At 36.2% G+C, this 14,276-nt stretch overlaps 1 protein-coding gene across 1 annotated transcript in view; it reads left to right on the top strand.

Annotated features, from left to right (window-relative positions):
• LOC118190559 (tyrosine-protein phosphatase 69D-like) overlaps window positions 1-14,276 on the top strand; it is a gene marked incomplete at its 5' end in the record, with an annotated part of 240,084 nt that overhangs the window by 200,326 nt on the left and 25,482 nt on the right. The window contains one exon of the mRNA XM_085808231.1: window positions 7,932-8,066. Coding sequence (XP_085664357.1) covers window positions 7,932-8,066 — 135 coding nt within the window. The remainder of the gene's footprint in view (window positions 1-7,931; window positions 8,067-14,276) is intronic.

Raw genomic sequence — 14,276 nt, 5'->3', positions numbered from 1 at the left:
CGATATGCCCTAGACGGAGCTAGAACATTCCAGAATGAATTCTTACTAGTTTTTTCCAGAATAATGTAGAAGGCAGGTCAAAAATTATATAAACTCTGCCTGTACGCGAAGTTGCAGTTTTATGGTGAAGAGTACCTTTGAGTGTGTTGAGTTCAGTAGTAGTGTTTTGAATTCCGAGATTAGCTTGAGAGCGATCGACCGAGTCGGGAGCTGTGCTTAAGTGTTTACCATGAAGTTGTCTTCACCATTATAGCCTGAAGGCTGTGTTACTAATTGTTTCAGCGTGTTTGACGGTAGTTTTTCGATGAGTGTAAACCTGTATTTGGAACTGTCTTGTATAGCAGTGCTTACTAGCAATTAAATTGTGTTTTGATTATTCATCAAGTGTTGTCATCAATCACTCCAAATCCACGAACCCGTAGAATGCAACAACTGATGTCAGAAGTGCAGGGGCGTAGCTAGAGGGGGGCAAGGGAGGGCATCTGTCCCCGGGCGCAGAATACAAGGGGCGCCAAACTGATGTTACGACATTTTAGAATTAAATGTTTTCCATCCTTGGCAAGCAGTAGGGGGCGCGAAATCTTCAGTTGACCCTGGGCGCTGAAAACCCTAGCTACGACTCTGCAGAAGTGGGATGTGCCAGTGACTCGCCTACAAGAGGAAGCCATGGCGAAGGAAAGGAAAGCTTTCATGGACTTGTTATCAGCTGTAAAAGCCGGACAAGATGAGACGAAATCAGAAATAAAAGCGAGACAAGAAGAAATGAAAATCGTACAAGAAGAGATTAAAGCCAGGCAGCAGAAGATGAAGGCTGAGATCAAGAGCGAAATAAAATCGGGTCAAGAAGAAATAAAAGCCGTACAAGAAAAGCTACAAGACCAACTCTGACAGATGTAAGTGGAGCAAAACAAGATTAGAAGCGACATCGTGGAGCTTAGAGAGAAAACCGAGGCTAAATTAGAAAACATAAAAGAGAAAGAAACTGTAGCCAAAGTAGCAGATGTGGAAGAACAATTTGAAGAAAAATTGAGACAATTCCGGAAAGAAGTAGATGTTTTGAAAGAAAATCGACCTGAGCCCAAGAATGAACCAGAAGATTTTAAGGTTCTCCCATTTTCTTCTCATACGGTAATCAAACCACACACATACGATGGAAAATCACCATGGAGTGTATCTAAGACCCAGTTTTCGATCGTCGCGGGGGCCCACCAGCGGCCGAGCGGTAAAGTCGCTGAACACTGGTAGTTCGGTCCGAGGTTCGAATCCCGCGAACGGACTGGCTGCATAGGCGTTTTCGTGGTTTTCCCCATGTGTAACGTGTATACGAGCCAGTTTCCCTTAGAAAGTCCTCCACGAAGGCATCCCTTCCCTTAGGCAGATAGCCCTAGTGTGCTTTGCCGTAATCTCAATAAACCAAACCAAAACCAATCGATCGTCGCGGAAACTAACAAGTGGGACTCCCACATGAAGGCCTCGCAGTTGGCTGCATCACTCCAAGGCGATGCTGCAGACAACTTAGGAGCCCTCTCAGAAGACCTGATTTCAAACTTCAACGCCCTCTCGAATGCTCTGTAACTGAGATAAGGGGGGAATGCGTAAAGAACTGGCATTTCCCCCCTTAGCACATCCGGACTGTCCACCTGGTGTCCGCGAAAATCTGACCCTGATGCATTTCGTCGATGCAATCAAGAATGTGGAAATTCAGAAGGCTCTCAGATTGGTGGATCTGAGAGACCTAAAATCGGCCTTGATTAAGCCATGAAGTTCGAATCGACCCAACCAGCGACTCGAAAAGATTGCTATCCTATTAGAGCTGCTCAAACAGAAGACTCAAATTTTGATGCCGCAAACCCGAGAGAAGAAATAAGAGAAATTCGGGAGGCATTAAGACGGCCGCAACGCTTGAAAGAAAACAATCAAGTGCTGGAATTGCGGACTGGAATGACATCTTCGCAGGATCTATCACATGAACCAAGACCTGGAGAGAGCTGCTGTGAAACAAAACCCAGGAAAACTAAATTTCGGCAATCTCACGGGGCGGAGATTGACTGGCAGAAATGCTGCCCCTTTGAAAGTTCTACAGATCTCTTCAATGCGCGGCGGAGATAACGGACTGTTCGTCAAAGGATACGTGAATAAGCATCCTTGTAAGATGATCATTGATGCGGGAGCAAATGTAACCATCGTTAGAACATGTAGCTCGGGGATTGAACGAAACGTTGCGCTGGACTCCGCCCTGGGTAACTATACGGACAGTGACAGGTGAGAAGATCCCGATTGAAGGTAAAATTAACATAACAATTACCTTCGAAAGTGAGCTTAGCTTTTGTCGCTAACATCGCGGACGAATTAATATTCGGACTGGATTTTTTGCGGAAATACGACTTTACACTGGACTTGAAACATAACGAGATGCAATCTCCAAAGGAAGATATAGCTGTGTTTGAAATGAAAAAAGCATTTCTTCAGCTCATCAAATAACAACGAAAACAGATGTCACCATCCCTCCAGTGTCAGAATTATTAATAACCGGCTCCATTAAAAAAGCTTCAAGTTTGAAATAACTGAATACCCTGAAAATAGTCCAAGAGATGTATTAGGGGCCTCGACATTAGTATACCTTTCGAGAGACTTCGTCCCTGTGAGAGTGGCGAATGCTAGCCAGAGACCAAGAACCATCCTGAAGGGTGAAGTGCTAGCAAGATGTACTCCAGTTACGCGCGTTTACAAATCCCCCTTTAATTCCGAATGAGACCACTCGCAAATTAATGGAATAACTTCTGCAGAGTCCAATCTTAACCAACGAGCAAAGACATGCGGCAGAAAACAATTAAACATTTTGAAGATCGATTTTCTAGAACATCCAGAGATGTTGGCCGCGCAAAACTGACGCAATATCACATTGATACAGGGATCACTTTCCGATCAAGCAACATTCCAGACGTCTGCCGTTCGCAAAACAGGAAGAGATTAGAAATCTGAAGAATATGCAAGAAAATGGCATTATCGAACCATCCACAAGCCCATGGGCATCGCCTATAATTCTCGTCCGGAAGAAAGCCGGCTCAACAAGATTTTGTGTCGACTACCGGAGACTAAATAATGTCACTAAGAAAGACAGTTACCCTCTTTCTATCATTAACGATACTTTAGACATCGTATCAGGACACAAATGGTTTTCCACTCTGAACCTCAAGAGCGGATAATGCCAAGTGGAAATTCATCCCGATGATAAAGAGAAAGCTGCGTTCACTACCCGCCAAAGGACTCTGGCAGTTTCAAGTTATGCCATTTAGACTCTGTAACGCCCCTGCAACATTTGAACGCCTGATGGAGACAGTGCTTCATGGCCTATCTAACGAATCCTCTCTTGTCTACCTAGATGACATCATTATATTGGGCCGTTGTTTCGAGGAACATCTAGAAAATATCAGGAAGGTGTTGCAGAAATTGAAAAATACCAACCTCAAGCTTTGTCCTTCAAATCTTCAGTTGTCCCTGGGCGCTGTAAACCCTAGCTACGACTCTGAATAAAATTAAGAAGTACAAGTATTATTTTAGTTTAATTATATGTATATGTTTAATACTTGTTATATTAAAAGGTTGATATTTTATTAAAATTTTTTTTTTTAGGTCGCGCGTGCGCATTTAGTTTTTGTGTAATTTTGTGTCCACGCGTTGTTCACCTTTTTTTTGCCAACTTCCACTTTCATGCCTGTATATCGACTATGGAAAAGCGACGATGGAACTAATAAGAGATGGCAACTGCTGCTTCCTCGAAATTGAATACCTGATGTTCTGAAGGAAATAGACAGCAGCCCAACAGGAGGGCATTTCGGCTATATGAAAACACTAAACAAGGTTCGAGAGCGCTTTTTCTGGAATTCGGCGAGAATCGATGTTGAGAATTGGTGCTAATCTTGCAATGCCTGCGCAGCCAAGAAAAGGCCGAAGGGACCTAGCCGGGAAAGGCTGCAGCAATACAAACGTAGGAGCGCCTTTCGAGCGAATTGCCCTTGACATACTCGGACCTTTGCCGCGGACCATAGATGGCAACAAATACATCCTCGTTGTTATGAATTATTTTCGAAGTGGCCCGAAGCGTACCTAATTCCAGACCAAGAGGCTGTCACCACAGCTGACGTTCTGTTACAGAACTTGGTGTCCAGGTTTGAGACTTCCCTCCAGATTTCATTCCGACTAAGGCAATAACATCACTTCAGCTGTATTCAAGAGACTCTGCGACTTATTGGAAATCAAGACGGCCCCGTTACAACCGTAGTCTGATGGCAATGTGGAGTGGTTTAACCATACTATCCTCAACGACCTCCGCTCATGGTTTCCAAGAACCAAGAAGACTGGGATCTCTAGCTGCCCCTGTTCCTGTTTGCTTACCATAGAGCCGTTCATGAGAGCACCGGCTATTCTCCATCCCAGATGCTCTTCGGTCGTGATCTCCGTCTGCCGAGTGACCTGCTGTTCGGCCGCCCTACGGATGTAAATTCCTCGCCTGAGGAGTACGTGAAAGATCTCCAGGCCCGGTTGGAAACGGTATGCAGATTTTGCCCTCGAGCGGATCAACATCTCGATGGACAAGATGAAGAAGAAATACAGTCAAAAGTTGTTAATTCGGACATCCATAATCCAGAATGATCTATAATCCGGACCTCAAAGCTAAAATCTTTCTGCGCATGCGCCGCGTTGACGCATGCGCATAGGCGTTTTACGCGTCCGCGCAAGACATTTACGACTACGCATATGTGTCTGCGCAAGCGCAGAATATGTTTTCGCGTGCGCGTTTAATGTAAAACAAACGTATAAGCTAAAATTATCTAATTATCTATTTCAGTTAATGTTGATGATTGCGTTGTTCCTTAATCTTCGAATTGGATCCGGCTTATTATTTTTTGCAGACTGTAAGAGCAATTTTATAAAAGTAAGCTTGAACTTTCGATTATGTCAAATAGAATTTCCGATGCTGGAGCTCCCAAAGGATCTAGAAAACGAAAGTATGCTTCGATGTCCATCAAACAAAAAACGAATTGCTATAAAAAATGGATAAAGCCATATCCTTTGTTTATCTAACGGTTCCGAAATCTGTTTATCAATTTCACGCTGCTCTGCGCAGGTGAGGGGGGGACGTTGCGGCGCGCAATGAACTGGAAGTTGATCTGTCAGCACTATCGTTATCTTTAGGGCAGATGTTTTTATTTTATTTGGCTTATAATTCCTTACTAAATGTAGTATTTCATCTCGATGTACTCCGTCTTTGATTTGATTTAAATCAAATTCCTCGTCATTATAAATATCACGAATACAAATCAAATAGTTTTCTGGTTGCAATTTTCTAATTTCGGCTATGCGTAAGGTATGCTTTACGCATGCGCGCGTTGAAAGAAATGTTTAACAAAGTAAGCAAATAAATATTAAGCTTCTTTTTTTTTGTAAATATTGATACCCTTTAGATCATAATTGCTCATTATTTTATAAATTACGGTTTCATATTTTTAATTTTATAATTTCTGCATGCCATCTTACTAGATTTAAACTGATGATCTATAATCCGGAATCGCCGAAGTCCCGACGAGTCCGGATTAAAGACTTTTGACTTTACTACGCAAGAGCTACCGAACATCATTTGCAGGAAAACGACAAGGTGTGGCTTTGGAATCCGAGTCGTTGTAAGGGTATTTCTCCCAAACTGCATTGGGAGGGTCTCTATACAGTTCTCAACAAACTGAACGACCTCGTGGTACGGATTCGGTGCCATAGTACGTACTATGGCCATCTCATCCTTATGGGTATCCATAATTATTGTAATTTTCCTATATAATTTGTGTATAAAACTTGTGTGTAGTTACTTGTAAATATTTGTTTCTTCTATTTGTGCTCAGTTTATTTGTTTGTTTTGTGATCCTTTGTTTGCACTGAATTTGGCTTCTGGCCAAGGATTGTACTGCCCGGGACCTGCAAGTCCTTGGGAGGGGGCTGTATTGCGAAATGCGCAGGTGCGGTAAGATAGCTTCCCCATAAAGCGGGTTTAGCGTTGCCAGAAAGTGGCAAGAAAAGGCAGGGTTGTCAGATTTGGCGCGAAATTCGCGATATGTATAGACGGAGCGAGAGCATTCTAGAACGAATCAGCCAACAATCATGTTTCAGCGTGTTTATCGTAGTTTTTCGACCACTGTAAACGTGTCTTTGGAACTGTCCTGTGTAATACGAAGAATAAATTGTGTTTTGATTCTTAATCAACTGTTATCATCAATCACTCCAGATACAAGAAACCATAAAACGCAACAGTGTTTCACTGTATATATATAGTGAAAATTGTTTAACATGAAACTGAGGGGGCTGACATATGCTTTCGTGTTAAAGGATATTGAAAAATATATATATATTCAACAAAATTAAGTTTATTAGAGTACATTTGTTTACATAGATATGTATATATGCATGTACTTAATAAAAATCAATGAAACAAAATCATCTACAAGAATTAATGAAAATTAATACAAAACTTTCAAGTTTTTTTAAAACAAAACATTTATTGAGTTTTTGGAAAATAGTCTGATATTTTTCTTTGCACTATCTTTTTTAGCATCCATTTTGTTATTCGTTTCACCATTGGAATGTGCATCTAACTAACTGCGCATACTTTTCATTATGTTCCTCATTTCAGATGACGTGGGAACAGGAGCTGCATTATTCATTTCATTTTCGTCGTCAGAATCTGCATCAATGATATCTTTTTAGCTTTGAACAAACTCCAAATGTCTTTGTCTGCTATAATTGAGGCTGTACACACATTATCATCAACTACTGCAACGAATTCTTCCGATGATACAGTAGGACAGTCCAATAATACAGAAACTATCTCAAACATTTCATCAAGTGTCGGCTCAGTTTCAATATTCTCCTTCTTCATTTCTTTTGGCGCCAAAGAATCTGATACTTTTGAGTATCGCGCATGATGAAAACAATTGTCATTCATCCTTGGAGTCACTGAATTCCATGCAGAGTGCAGCATATGAAAAGACAGAGACATGCAGAGTGCAACATATGAACCAAACTCACAGATTTTTACTCACACTGCAATGTACTCGTCACCGGATTCCAAAGCCAACTGATGAGAGATGAGATGTTTGTAGGGAGGTAGAAGGTGAAAATAGTTTAGATAAACAAAACTGGCTCATGTTGCAGGCTATTCCGAGGATATTTTAAAGCCAAGTTAGCCTCCTTTCTACAAAACATGGGAAACCATCTCTCTTTCATTTCACACCCCTCTTAAATCTCGCCTGCGAGACCATTGTTTTCCGTATTTTATTCATTCCCAGAGAGGATATCTTTTCATGTTAAGAGAAATAAAAATGCATGAAAATATATAGTAGTTTATCGGGACCGTTGTGTTATTTCATGTTAACCGATATTTTGTCTTAAGTAGTTTCGTGCTAAACGTATTTCACTGTATATATATATATATATATATATGAAAAAATATACTATTTAGTTATACATATTTTATATTACACAATAGCATCACATCACTCAACAGAACACAGAACCAAAAATACTTGCATAACATATTACTCTACCTAATAGTCTTAGAGTACAAAATAGTCTTGCATAAAAGAGAAAGCAGTAGAGCACTGATCACTGTTGCCAGTTACTTAGAAATACTATTATTGCCACACACTTGTACATAAATAAAAATTACCCCTCAATGAATTAGACAGGTTGTATATGTACATCTCTTAACGTTACTCATAGATTAAAAGTATGAGTTTATATATTTAAATGGGTGGAAGTCATTATAAACTAGTCTTTTGTTTTAAATTAAGTAGTTCAACTATCTTTTAATGTTTTTTAGTTCATTATTATTGTACTTTGTTTTCAAATCATATTTTCTTATGTGTGTGCATTAAACTTTGCAGACAAAGTGTCAGCCTTATTGGCCTACTGAAGGAGAAGAAAAAGTCTGTGACTACATAAAAGTGACTTTTGAAAGTAGTGAGAAATTTCACTTTTATACAAAACGAGAATTTTTAGTCATTAATACAAAGTCAAAAGTAAGCAATTTTTATATATATATATATACAGCTGCATATTAAAAATTTCACACTTGTTGTATGTGCCTTTTGTGCCAGACTTTTTGTAAATATAACATGCATATTTTTTAAAAAAATTTGAAACTTCATTTGTGATTTACACTGATAGTAAATGATAGTAATCACACTGATAGTAATCATTTAATATTATCCGATGCCATTAACTAGTGAAAGAAAATTCGGTAGTTCACTCCTTATGTATATTTAACACAAAACATTTCATGCTATCTTTCTTAAGAGAGAAGCATAGATTTCCATGCAATGTATGCATGTTTGAATATTTTGTTATAGCTTTCATCAGTTTTTTTTATTATATGTATGCAAGCTGCTATAAAAATAATGCAGTGATTCACCCTGGAATTTTAACTGCATATAACAAAAAGGCATACCTAAATAAAGTGCATCTGTATCAGTTTTCTTAATTTATTTATAGCTAACTTGATATAAATCAAGTATGTATATGTATCAATTTTTATTTAAAAAGTCATTTGAATTTTATATTTTATTTAATTGTAAAATGTACCATTTATGAATTTTAAAATTTATGAAATAAGAGAACATATTTAATAATGTCGCAGTATTTACTGCATATGTAAAATTCACAAATAGTTTCCATTAATAGGGCTTTGGACAGCTTTATACTTTTAAGACTGAAAAATATTCTGAAATTTATGGTTACAATTATTGCAAAAATTTAAATATGTTATGACTTCATTTTAGTACATTTCACTTATTTCATTTAATTTTCTTTAGTTACCTTAGTCTAGTTAGTACCATTCAGAACAGTACAGAAGTTTTTGTTCGTAAGGTAGTATAATGAGTTGTGTGCAGCAAAGCATAGTCAATAGACTTGCCTGATTAATAATGGTAATAATGATCTTTCCTTTTTTGTTGTAGGTGAGCTTTTTTTTACATAACTCATTGCATTACCTTGTCTATATTGATTTTATGCCACCCTGTATAACAGTGCTTCTGAACCTTTTTTGCTACATGCACCCCTTTCACCATTTGCTAGATGATCATTTCCCCTTCCTTCCAAAACTTGAAATATATATATACATTTATTTACATTTAGATTTTCTTAAATGTGTTTTGTAAATGAAACAAGAAAAGTAGTGAAAAGACAGACAAATACCAAAATTTAAGTAAAAGTAATTTTTTTATGTTCATAAACTAAAATTAAATACCTAATAGGCAAGTAAAAGGCTGACAGCATTCCCCTTGTTGAGAACCCCTGCTGTATTATAATTTAAATTACAGGAGAAGATGCCTTTCTTCTTCATTAAAAATAGTATATCATTATTTACAAGTACTTTATTGAAATACCAATTTGTTGGAATGCATCATTTTAATAATTTTTCCATTGTATGAATGACTAATAATAATTGTAAAAGGAATTTCAAGGTGACAGTACTGAAAATTTTGCATAGTGAAATAAAGCAGTGTGATTAAAAAAGAAGTGTGAATCATAGTGGAGGGCACAAGTCCACCAGTACTGCAATGTCAACAATAATTATACTCTTAATATTTCTAAAAAGGTAACTTGTAAATCCCCTTCCATAGGTTTTTGTCACTGGACATTTTTTAATACAAACTGTAGAAAAAAGCCATCTACACAGTATTTTAATGCAAATTCTGTAAATAGTTCTTTATTTTTGCAAATGTCGGACACTATTTGCTGTTTCTCTTCATAAATTGTAAGTATACATGCTTCACCTTTTTCAAGCATTCACCTCTAATAGTTGTCCAACAATTTATATATTTAACTCGTTTCTTCTTCAGTGTCACAATTATTGTATATTTACAATTAAAAAAAATGCAGTTACATATGCAAAGTGTATACTAGTGAATGGAATAAATTACAAACACAGATTATTACAAATTGAGCGATTTCAATTCAAAAATTCCCCATTAAATTTGAAGTCCCTTAAACTGGGATTTTTATAAACTGAAGGTTTTACTTAATATCAGCATGGAACAAAGAAGTTTTTCTAGCATTATTCAAGTTGACATAAATTATTCAGTTCATTCTGGATTCGTAAATATACGAGAAAATATTCAACTTTTATCAGATATTCTTATCTTGCTGAAAAACATCATCCTAAAATGCTAATTAACAGGCATTAAAAGAATATTGCTAATCTGCACATTCATATTATAAATATATTCTCACTTCATCTGTAATTTAATGCATTTTTTAACATAATTAAATTATATAAATATTTCATTAACTTCACCTACCAAATGAGTAGGATCATTGGAAATAATTTATTCTCAGCTCCTTTAGTGACTGAATGGGCGACCTTCATGCAATTGTATAATCTGTTAGGCTTTTGAAAGTACCAAGCGCAAAAAATCAGCTATGCCATTAGAGATTTGAACTCTGAATCTGCCAGTTGCCAGCCCGATGTGTTGCCACTTACACCACAAAGGCACACAATGGGGAAGGCAAAAATTCTTTATAGGTTTTTATGGACTTTGCCTATGTATCTGGTGATTACACACCAGTTTGTCTTAGAAAAGAAAGCACTGTTGCAGACAGTGGTGAGAAGTTTAAATTGAATGTAAAGGCTAGAATTTATTATCAAATACTTTTTCTTCTGAGTGTACATGTTAAAGGTTAACAACAATGCAGCTATATTTATATCTGTGATAACAAGATATTTGGATCAGGTAACTTTTACTACAAAGTTTGTGCACTTAACTGACTTAGAAACTGTGTTTTTGAAGTCTTCAGATTTCATTAACCTTTTCGTGACAGCGCACCTTCGTTTAAGACGCTCGTGCAGGATGGAAGAGAATCGAAGGCAGTCGCCGTACAGGACGGAGGTGTTGCACCGCTAAGCCTAATTTTATAACAAAAATCAGAAAAACAAAAGTTTCGCTTCTAGCATCGTAATTTTTGGTATCATTTTAGATTATTACTTGAGCTCTTGTATATGTTAAAATTAGCCCTTAAAATATTATTTTCTTTATTTTACATGAAAATATACTTAAAAAATTGCTTATCTTCTATAACAATTTTTGGAAGCGCTATTCAAATTATTCCAAAGTTTTAATTGATAAAATCCATCAATAAAGTTTAAAATTAATAAAAAGATCACAATAAAGACTATTTACAGTAAGAAGTAACAAAGTTTAAAATGAAAGCGAGTGTGGTAAATCTCGAAGCACAGAGAAGTATCACTTTGTAACTCTTAGAAAAAGTATCACTTTTTAACTCTTTAGAAAATGAATCAGTATTCTCATTTGCATTAGTAAATGGTTCACTAACCATACTAGGATATTCTTCCTCTAATAAATAGCGCCTTCCCGCCATAATAGACTGGAGGTGAGGCTTTCCTAAATAAAAAAAGAAGGAACCGAAATATATCTGAAGGCAATGCAAAACGTAAAAAAACTCTGCACAGTAACCCTAAAAGACCGTACATAGTAGAGGAAAAAATAGAATAAAAAAAGGAATTGGATATAAATCAGATAGGAGAATGTTTTCATTAGCACGCACCGATTTAAAGAGCCCACTTCTGTGTATGCTTTCTCTCCGCCCCCCACCCTCGAACAGCTGATGAGTAAAATGCCAAAGTCAAGCAGAATATATCAAACTCAAGGTCAGGAACCTAAGACTGTGTTCATTTCAAAAATAATGGACACAGGATGCCATCTAGTGGCTTTCAGGAAAAAATTCCACCTTAAAATGCGTATACAGTAAGACCCCGCTTAACGCTGTTTCAGTTTAGCGCTCTTTTATTTCAACCCGGGGATTCCACGAAATCACTCGCAGCATACGGGGATTCCACGAAATATAAAATGCAGCGATAGGTTTCAAATACATATCCGAAAGAGTGTACTTGTATTTCTTGTTTGGTGCGGTATTGTACAGACATATTTTGAAGGGGTAAATGTGGAAGATGTCGAAGAAATAATTCAAGAAGCATCGGCTAGTCTTTCTAATGATGAGCTCAAGGAATTAACTGAACAAGAAGAAAACAAAAATGTTGACAGCAGTGATTCAGAAGAAGAGCAAAAAGAACTTTCGATGGCATTTGTAAAAAGGAGTTTGTCTACCATAACTGAAATAATGGATCAATTCATTGAAAATGATCCGAATTTTGACAGGAGCTCAAAAGTAAGGCGTGGTGTTAGAGATGCTCTATCCGTTTATGAAGAACTTTTAAGAGAACAACGCAAAAGAAAAAGGCAAACAACATTAGATGCTTTTGTCACAAAAAGGCAGAACACTGAAAACGCGGAAGGCTAACTAAATATGACTGACTTAGAATTTTATTTGTTTTTTTTTTTTAAGAATATTCGTTTTGTTATTTATATTTTGTTTTTATTTTTGCAAGAAATAATAATGTGGTATTAATTTGGGCTTTAAGAAATAAATGTTTGGTTTTATTTTTATTAAAAAAACATACTTTTTAAATTTAATACCTAACCAATTTCCTAGCCATCTTTCCCTAACCCCAATATTTACATGTAAAGATAGCCTCGTTTAGCGCTGTTTCGCATTACGCTCTACTTTGATGGAATGTATCCCCAGCGTTAAGCGGGGTCTTACTGTACGCATCACCCGTCCTCTGAATGCGATCTTTACTGATGCGTGGATGGGACGCCCGGCTTTAAGAGACGTACTTAGGGAATGTGTATATGGGACGCCCGTCCTGAAAGGGTTAATTATATATTTTCAAATGTACCTCTATAAATCCTAGGAAAAGAACCACAGATGGCAGTGATTTGCTGATGCTCCTCAAAGTCAATAACATTTTGTGCAACTTTTCTTTAAAAAATACTTAGTGTGTATCTACTTTGAAGAATTTATTCCTGTGCATAACATTTTATTTGAAGAGATAAAATATTCCCTCAGTGGAAAGATGCTGAAGTTCAGTCAACCGGTAATAGAGAAAGCATTGATTTCTGCTTGGTGTGCGAGTCATCCTACTGTTTGAACTGTTCTTAAAAAAGTTATATGAACTTATTTGATATTTTTTTATCAATCTGTGCATATTAGTCACCTGCTGTATGAAAATTTTCAGTGTTTCCCACAGACTTAAACACATTAAAATTTTCACCTTTAAATTAACTATGAGTTATTAGACCTTAGTTTTTAAGATCTGAAATGCAGTTATTTAATTATAAATAAATATTATATCCCCCTCACAGGCAAGTATACAGGTCAGCTACATCATTTACTCATTGAACATCAAAGAAGTCAAAATTTTCATCTGTCTGGCCTCCCCTGTCAAGAAATGAAACTTCCAATTTAAATGCATTTAATTCTGAATCGAAAAAAGCTTTTTTTTTTTATGTGTTAATTTTTTTAATGCAATACTACACCAAAAATATAGGACAGCAATCATTATGCTTTGCAAAAAGTAAAAAATGGTCCTGTAACTTAATTTATTTGAAAAATGCTGCCTTCTTTGATGTAATTTATGAAATGGAATCTTCAAAATTACTAGGGAGCCAATCTTTATTCTACACTTAGTCCATAATTTTCTTAAATAATGCATATTAACTAACTTGTATATATAATTTATGCAATTTTACCTTCTTATTCAAGCCATACTCTTGGAAATATAATTCAGTTAACACCTTTCAATTTTATTCTTCATATTAAAATTTTTAAATTTTAAAATAATTTTCTAATTAATAACGTATTTAAAATTTTGCGTTACAGTATATTTCTAATGGTGGATTTTTGAAGCGGGAGCTGGATGAAATAGTTTGAGTCCCTCTTGATGACAATTTACATAACAACATAAATCCACCTCTGTGTAATTCTCTCAATTTCATTCATAAAATTAAATGTTCATCATAATTTATTATTTATTTCAGTCTTACATAAGTGTGCACCATTTATACTACTGATATAGTTTTCTTATGGTTATTTTGTATCTGTATTTCTTTAAGATGAGAAAATTGTATCCTTGAGTAGGATATAGAAAACACCGAGTACAACTTAACAAATAAATAGACTGTGCATTACTGCATGGCAAAGCTTTTGCTTTGAAAACTGAATGTAGATTTATAAAGAAAAGTGGTTTTCTACTGTGATTGCAGTGTGCTTACCACTTGATTCATTTTTAAGTATCCTTATGGGTAAAAAATAGTAATATGTGTGTGATATTTAATGACCCATTATTTAGGTTTGTTTTCTTAAAGGGAACA

The sequence above is a fragment of the Stegodyphus dumicola genome, chromosome X1 (genome assembly GCF_044657685.1).
Source record: "Stegodyphus dumicola isolate Sdum_Otavi_A_Nest chromosome X1, ASM4465768v1".
Taxonomy (NCBI): Eukaryota; Metazoa; Arthropoda; class Arachnida; order Araneae; family Eresidae; genus Stegodyphus; species Stegodyphus dumicola.
Note: the sequence above shows the minus strand (reverse complement) of the source record. Positions and strands in the feature narration are given on the sequence as shown.